Source organism: Coregonus clupeaformis, chromosome 8 (assembly GCF_020615455.1).
Source record: "Coregonus clupeaformis isolate EN_2021a chromosome 8, ASM2061545v1, whole genome shotgun sequence".
NCBI classification, from domain to species: Eukaryota; Metazoa; Chordata; class Actinopteri; order Salmoniformes; family Salmonidae; genus Coregonus; species Coregonus clupeaformis.
In genome coordinates this window covers 45,151,998-45,160,624 of record NC_059199.1, presented here as the reverse complement: position 1 = coordinate 45,160,624, position 8,627 = coordinate 45,151,998, and the positions used below count along the sequence as shown (strand labels likewise).

Sequence of the window (8,627 nt, the reverse complement as noted above, 5' to 3'; positions counted from 1 at the left end):
TAGCATGTTTAGCTAACACTTCCCCTAATGGATTTTTATTTGGATTTCATGTAATGGACATACACAAAATAGTCCAAATTGGTGAAGTGTTCTTGAAGTGAACTTGTTTCAAATCATTCTAAAAAATACAGAACGGAAAAGTGGTGCTTGCATATGTATTCACCATGGTGCTGAATACAGGAAAATTCTTCCAGAGATTTCAGTCTTCCAGAGATTTGAGACTGGGACAGAGGTTCACCTTCCAGCAGGACAATGACCCTAAGCATACTGCTAAAGCAACACTCGAGTGGTTTAAGGGGAAACATTTAAATGTCTTGGAATGGCCTAGTCAAAGCCCAGACCTCAATCCAATTGAGAATCTGTGCTATGACTTAAAGATTGCTGTACACTAGCGGAACCCATCCAACTTGAAGGAGCTGGAGCAGTTTTGCCTTGAAGAATGGGCAAAGCTTATAGAAACATACCCCAAGAGACATGCAGCTGTAATTGCTGCAAAAGGTGGCTCTACAAAGTATTGACTTTGGGGGGGGTGAATAGTTATGCACACTCAAGTTTTCTGTTTTTTTGTCTTATTTCTTGTTTGTTTCACAATAAAAAATATTTTGCATCTTCAAAGTGGTAGGCATGTTGTGTAAATCAAATGATACAAACCCCCCAAAAATCCATTTTAATTCCAGGTTGTAAGGCAACAAAATAGGAAAAATGCCAAGGGGGGTGAATACTTTCGCAAGCCACTGTACATACCATTTACGTAGCAGACACATTTTTCCCAAAAGGGACAACAGTCCACATTTTGGTACGTGACCCCAGTGGGAATCGACCCCACAACTCTGGTGTTGCTAATGCCATGCTCTTATGAACTGAGCCATGTACAGGACCACTACAATACATAAGTACAATACAATACTGTAAAACACATGATTACAATACAGGTGATTGCCATCCCCATGAGAATTACGACCCTCCTTTAGGCCATGGATGAGGCATGCAATGACATCAATTCAGACCTATGTCAGGTCCCACGTTGGTGCAACGTAATTTAATTGAAATGACGTGAAAACAATGTTGATTCAATCATGTGTGCCCAGTGGAGTTTTTCCCCAGGTGCATGAACAATAAGGATATACTGCAATTTCAATGAGAACCTATGGCCAAATGCTCAAGACCTGCTTGATGCAAACTAGTGCCGGCTAAACATTATATTTCTTTCATTTCTTTAATTTGATTACATTGTGAAAGATGTCTTCAATTATCACACCTTTGATCACACATGGGATAGAAATAATGGAAATGTGATGTTCAGTACATTTTTATGGGTAGTGCAAGTGTATTGCCAATGTGAAAACAGTGTAATGTACTGTAATTTTCAGTACTGTAGCATACTACATTCAAAGGGCGATTTTGAAACATGTATCTTACCTTTCTGCTATTGGATTAACTGGTAGTTAAAATAACAAAATTGAGAAGATATCATTATGTTTTGTTTTGGTGATTAAACTATGAAATAACACATATGGAACCATGGAGTAACCAAAAAAGTTTTTTGGTTTCTACATTATTCCATATGTGTTATTTCATAGTTTTGATGTCTTCACTACTATTCTACAATGTAGAAAATAGTAAAAATAAAGAATAACCCTTGAATGAGTAGGTGTTCTAAATCTTTTGACTGGTAGTGTATGTGATGCGTACAGCATACATATTTGGATGGAAATAACCTTGCACTTTTGTGTCATTTCTAAAAGCTAAAACCAGTATGTACTTTTAGTCAGAACGTTCTCTTTGCTCTTTTCTGTAACGGGAACATTTTCATTGGTCTTTTGTTCTGGTTCTCTTCTCCTTTCTTATTTCTTCACAGGAAGTGTGTGTGTGTGTGTGCATGTGTGTGTGTGTGTGTGTGTGTGTGTGTGTGTGTGTGTGTGTATGTTTGGCCAGAGGAAGTGGTCTCGCCTCACTGTGAGTGCATCAGTTGAGGGTGTGAACAGTGAAACTCTGACGGTCATTAATAATAGTGTAACAGTGTGGCTGACATGCGTCTGATCTCCAACACACAGAGCCAAAGACCATGCTCAACTAGAATCACCTGCTACTGGCCCACTAAGCCTGACGACTCCACACGACTCAGGAGCAGCTAGGTGAGTTTTGCAGGCTATGTCATACATTTATTGCAATATGTGTATGGTAAAAGTGTACTAAGCCTATATATGAACGCAAAATGCAACAATTTCAAAGATTTTACTGAGTTACAGTTCATAGAAGGAAATCAGTCAACTTAAATAAATTCATTAGGCCCTAATCTATGGATTTCACATGACTGGGCAGGGGCGCAGCCATTGGTGGGCCTGGGAGGGCATAGGCCCACCCACTGAGGAGCCAGGCCCAGCGAATCAGAATGAGTTTTTCAGAAAAAAGGGCTTTATTACAGACATAAATACTCTTCAGCACATTTTAGAGTGGCCTTTTATTGTCCGCAGCACAAGGTGCACCTGTGTAATGATCATGCTGTTTAATCAACTTCTTGATATGCCACACCTGTCAGGTGGATGGATTATCTTGGCAAAGGAGAAATGCTAACTTGCAGTGATGTAAACACATTTGTGCACAACATTTGAGAGAAATAAGCTTTTTGTGCATATGGAACATTTCTGGGATATTTTATTTCAGACCAAAAATGTTCATGTTGCGTTTACAGTGGGGAGAACAAGTATTTGACACACTGCCGATTTTGCAGGTTTTCCTACTTACAAAGCATGTAGAGGTCTGTAATTTTTTATCATAGGTACACTTCAACTGTGAGAGACGGAATCTAAAACAAAAATCCAGAAAATCACATTGTATGATTTTTAAGTAATTGCATGACATAAGTATTTGATACATCAGAATAGCAGAACTTAATATTTGGTAGAGAAACCTTTGTTTGCAATTACAGAGATCATACGTTTCCTGTAGGTCTTGACCAGGTTTGCACACACTGCAGCAGGGATTTTAGCCCACTCCTCCATACAGACCTTCTCCAGATCCTTCAGGTTTTGGGGCTGTCGCTGGGCAATACGGACTTTCAGCTCCCTCCAAAGATTTTCTATTTGGTTCAGGTCTGGAGACTGGCTAGGCCACTCCAGGACCTTGAGATGCTTCTTACGGAGCCACTCCTTAGTTGCCCTGGCTGTGTGTTTCGGGTCGTTGTCATGCTGGAAGACCCAGCCACGACCCATCTTCAATGCTCTTACTGAGGTAAGGAGGTTGTTGGCCAAGATCTCGCGATACATGGCCCCATCCATCCTCCCCTCAATACGGTGCAGTCGTCCTGTCCCCTTTGCAGAAAAGCATCCCCAAAGAATGATGTTTCCACCTCCATGCTTCACGGTTGGGATGGTGTCTTGGGGTTGTACTCATCCTTCTTCTTCCTCCAAACACGGTGAGTGGAGTTTAGACCAAAAAGCTCTATTTTTGTCTCATCAGACCACATGACCTTCTCCCATTCCTCCTCTGGATCATCCAGATGGTCATTGGCAAACTTTAGACTGGCCTGGACATGCACTGGCTTGAGCAGGGGGACCTTGCGTGCGCTGCAGGATTTTAATCCATGACGGCGTAGTGTGTTACTAATGGTTTTCTTTGAGACTGTGGTCCCAGCTCTCTTCAGGTCATTGACCAGGTCCTGCCGTGTAGTTCTGGGCTGATCCCTCACCTTCCTCATGATCATTGATGCCCCACGAGGTGAGATCTTGCATGGAGCCCCAGACCGAGGGTGATTGACCGTCATCTTGGATTTTCTGGATTTTTGTTTTACATTCCGCCTCTCACAGTTGAAGTGTACCTATGATAAAAATTACAGACCTCTACATGCTTTGTAAGTAGGAAAACCTGCAAAATCGGCAGTGTATTAAATACTTGTTCTCCCCACTGTATGCTTAAAATATGTGCTAGATAGAAACCTGGAAATGCTGAATTTAATCAGGATTCGACAAATCATTTGGAAACCCTGTAGTTTTCACTGTGGGTAATGGGTGAAGTAAAAACATATAGGCTACACAATATAGCCAACTGCTGTAGACACAAATGGACCTTCCAATTTGTCAACGCATTTTGCAAAATTAATTGCAGTATTTCCTTTATTTAGAAAGAGGGGGTAGGATGGAAAGTTGTGGTTGACTCAGAGCCAACCCTCAGGTTTTGCGGTCTACTGCGTATGTCCTGGTCGAGATAGCACTGTGGCCGTTAATAGGGAAGTTACAACATGCACACATGCACACACATGACAGGGACGAAGGTGCTGGATGGGGGCTTCACTGGCCAGCAAGATTACTCTCTGTCTGCTATAGGAAATACGTGATGATGATTAGCTTGATGACCAGATATACCGTATGTCTGTCTGTCCTCAGGCTCATCAGAGTGCGGCTATGGGGAATGTGATATGGGGCCAGGAAGCTGAGAACAAAACAAATACAAGCTACCATGACAGTGCATTAAAGGGTAAAGCTTCAATCTTTTTTGAGATATTAAGCAGTTATTTGCCATTTCTTTGTGATACTGCAGTTTGTGATACTGCAATGTGTTGAGGCTGTACAAAATATATGATGTTCACACAGCTTCAAAAGCTGACTCGAGGACTTTTTAGTCGACACACTCTTTACCCAAGTGTCTAAATGTTTCATACCATTCATTTGAATTAGAAGTTACATTAAGACAGTTGTTTCCTATATTTCAGAACGTGTATAGGCAAATTGTGTCTCTGTGTTAACGTCTATCTAATTGGGTAACACTGGCGGTTCTTCAGCAGGAGAAGAAGTCACGCTTGTCGTTCTCCATGACTATCCTTCTCCAGACATCAGTGAGCCGATCTTCAGAATGGGGGAGAAGCTGAGGGTCTTGTCTCAGTAAGTAGAGTCAGTACTTTGTCTGTCTGTTAAGGTAATTACAAACCCGTAGTCTCTGCACTAGGGTTGCAAAGGGAGGGTATCAAATATACAGTCCCAATCAAAAGTGTGGACACACCTACTCATTCAAGGGTTTTTCTTTATTTTTTACTATTTATTACATCGTAAAATAATAGTGAAGACATCAAAACTATGAAATAACACATAAGGAATAATGTAGTAACCAAAAAAGTGTTAAACAAATCAAAATATATTTTATATTTCAGATTCCTCAAATAGCCACCCTTTGCCTTGATGACAGATTTGCACATTCTTGGTATTCTCTCAACCAGCTTCACCTAGAATGCTTTTCCAACAGTCTTGAAGGAGTTCCCACATATGCTGAGCATTTGTTGGCTGCTTTTCCTTCACTCTGCCATCCGACTCATCCCAAACCATCTCAACTGGGTTAAGATCGGTGGATTGTGGAGGCCAGGTCATCTGATGTAGCACTCCATCGCTCTCCTTCTTGGTAAAATAAGCTTTACACAGCCTGGAGGTGTTTTGGGTCATTGTCCTGTTGAAAAACAAATTATAGTCCCACTAAGCCCAAACCAGATGGGATGGTGTATCGCTGCAGAATGCTGTGGTAGCCATGCTGGTTAATGTCCATTGCTCGTGTTTCTTGGCCCAAGCAGGTTTCTTCTTATTATTGGTGTCCTTTAATAGTGGTTTCTTTGCAGCAATTTGACCATGAAGGCCTGATTCACACAGTCCCCTCTGAACAGTTGATGTTGAGATGTGTCTGTTACTTGAACTCTGTGAAGCATTTATTTGTAATAAAGGGGAGTATATATATACAAAAAAAAAAAAAAAAAACATGGGGGATTGGAAGTGATGCAGACAATTACATTGATAGAAGATACAATCTATCTGCAATATTAAGCTGATCCATCCCCCCCCCCCCAAAAAAAATAAAATAATATTTAAAAAAGACAAAAAAAATAAAATAAAAGTAAATAACATTGTTGTTTAATATGAAGGTTTTAGCATGAAATATCCTTTATTTCTTTCTTTACACTTTTATTTATTTTACTATGTCAATATGTCTTTGTTTTAAATGTTTTGGCACCAAACTGGGGGCAGTTGTGAAAAAAGTCAATAGTTGGAAGAGTTGCTGAGTTAATAAAAACAATGCCATTGTTGATTAGATGCTTTCTTCATTAATTATGATATTTGAACCATATGGTCTATATATCCACTAGAAACACATGGACAATATGGACATATATAAAAAACGTATACTATATACAGTATGAATATATATTTAAAAAAGTTATTTGAGTATGAATTACCATAGATTACAGTTACTTTGGTAAATTACCGGTAGTTTTGCAACCCTACCTTGCACATACTGTACATGTACTAAAAGCTACCTAGGGCAGAAATTGATAGATGCACAGTTACAGATATAGATACCGAGATAACAAAAGAGGACAGCCACAGTGCTTTCCAAAACAAAATGCAATGCTCTGCATACAGTAGAACAACAAAGCATGCAATAATACAAAACAACACTACACAATCTCTAACATTTTGCACACAACAAATAATGAACACATTGGGATGAATCCGATGCATAACACTTAACACTTATACAAATAGGGGGGGGAACTACAATTTCAGATTTTGTTTCCGTTACAGTGTAGCCTATTGAAGGTCTCCTTTAATCTGTGTTCTTCAGGGAAGGCAACTGGTGGAGAGTCCGGTCTGTCCAATCAGGAAGTGAGAACTACATCCCTAATAACTACATCACCAAAGTCTACCATGGGTAAGCAATGTAAAAAATGATGTTCTATATTGTCATAATTAAAGGCTGTGTTGACTTGGTTCTGTACAGTGATATAATGTACTGTATACCGTCACCGTGTGTGCATGTGTGGGTGTGGGTGTGTGTGTGTGCTGTTTTAAGATGGCTGTTTGAGGGAGTGGTGAGGCAGAAGGCAGAGGAACTACTTAGTCTCCCTGAAAACAGAGTGGGTTCCTTCATGGTCAGAGAGAGCACCAAGCAGAGAGGTGAGTCCATTAACTTTTAAAGCCCTACCAAGTTATTCCTTAAGAGTCTAAGCTTGTTGGGTATTTTTTTGATACCCCTTTAGGTGTAAATATATATATATATATATACAAATTATTGGATGAAACATTGAATTTGGCCTTACTGCTATTAGCCCATAGAAACACATTGAATAACAGATTCATACATGGAAAAACAGATAGTAAAAACATTAATCAAAAGGAAGCTTGTTTTATAGAGTCTGTCCTATATCTGAGATATACACAGTACCAGTCAAAAGTTTGGACACACCTACTCATTCAAGGGTTTTTCTTTATTTTTACTATTTTCTACATTGCAGAATAATAGTGAAGATATCAAAACTATGAAATAGCACATATGGAATCATGTAGTAACCAAAAAAGTGTTAAACAAATCAAAATATATTTTAGATTTGAGATTCTTCAAATAGCCACCCTTTGCCTTGATGACAGCTTTGCACATTCTTGGGATTCTCTCAACCAGCTTCACCTGGAATGCTTTTCCAACAGTTTTGAAGGAGTTCCCACATATGCTGAGCACTTGTTAGCTGCTTTTCCTTCACTCTGCCGTCCGACTCATCCCAAACCATCTCAACTGGGTTGAGGTCGGGGGATTGTGGAGGCCAGGCCATCTGATGCAGCACTCCATCACTCTCCTTCTTGGTAAAATAGCCCTTACACAGCCTGGAGGTGTGTTGGGTCATTGTCCTGTTGAAAAACAAATGATAGTCCCACTAAGCCCAAACCACATGGGATGGCATATCGCTGCAGAATGCTGTGGTAGCCATGCTGGTTAAGTGTGCCTTGAATTCTAAATAAATCACAGACAGTGTCACCAGCAAAGCACCCCCACACCATAACACCTCCTCCTCCATGCTTTATGGTGGGAACTACACATGTGGAGATCATCCATTCACCCACACCGCGTCTCACAAAGACATGGCGGTTGGAACCAACAATCTCAAATTTGGACTCCAGGGACAAATTTCCACCTGTCTAATGTCCATTGCTCGTGTTTCTTGGCCCAAGCAAGTCCCTTCTTCTTATTGGCATCCTTTAGTAGTGGTTTCTTTGCAGCAATTCGACAATGAAGGCCTGATTCACACAGTCCCCTCTGAACAGTTGATGTTGAGATGTGTCTGTGACTTCAATTCTGTGAAGCATTTATTTGGGCTGCAATTTCTGAGATTGGTAACTCTAATGAACTTATCCTCTGCAGCAGAGGTAACTCTGGGTCTTCCATTCCTGTGGTGGTCCTCATGAGAGCCAGTTTCATCATAGCGCTTGATGGTTTTTGGTACTGCACTTGAAGAAACGTTCAAAGTTCTTGAAATGTTCCGTATTGGCTGATCTTCATGTCTTAAAGTAATGATGGACTGTCGTTTCTCTTTGCATATTTTAGCTATTCTTGACATAATATGGACTTGATCTTTTACCAAATAGAGCTATCTTCTGTATACCCCCCCTACCTTGTCACAACACAACTGATTGGCTCAAACGGTTACTACATGATTCCATACGCTATTATTCTACAATGTAAAAATAGTAAAAAGAAAGAAAACCCCTTGAATGAGTAGGTGTGTTCAAACTTTTGACTGGTAGAGTATATATATATATATAGCGGTAATAATACATTTTTATTACCTATATTTAAAGGTGCAATATGCAGAAATCACT

At 40.0% G+C, this 8,627-nt stretch overlaps 1 protein-coding gene across 2 annotated transcripts in view; it reads left to right on the top strand.

The window, feature by feature from the left end:
• The first annotated feature begins 1,984 nt into the window (after window positions 1-1,984).
• The window catches only part of LOC121571814 (src-like-adapter), a 28,065-nt gene continuing 21,422 nt past the window's right edge, over window positions 1,985-8,627 (top strand). Inside the window, exons 1-5 of one of the 2 annotated variants that reach the window (XM_045222029.1) lie at window positions 1,985-2,135; window positions 4,383-4,473; window positions 4,781-4,877; window positions 6,601-6,687; window positions 6,829-6,932. In XM_045222029.1, coding sequence (XP_045077964.1) covers window positions 4,401-4,473; window positions 4,781-4,877; window positions 6,601-6,687; window positions 6,829-6,932 — 361 coding nt within the window. In that variant the 5' untranslated portion in view covers window positions 1,985-2,135; window positions 4,383-4,400. Of the gene's footprint in view, window positions 2,136-4,382; window positions 4,474-4,777; window positions 4,878-6,600; window positions 6,688-6,828; window positions 6,933-8,627 lie in introns of both variants that reach the window. The other variant, XM_045222028.1, reaches the window with a different exon arrangement.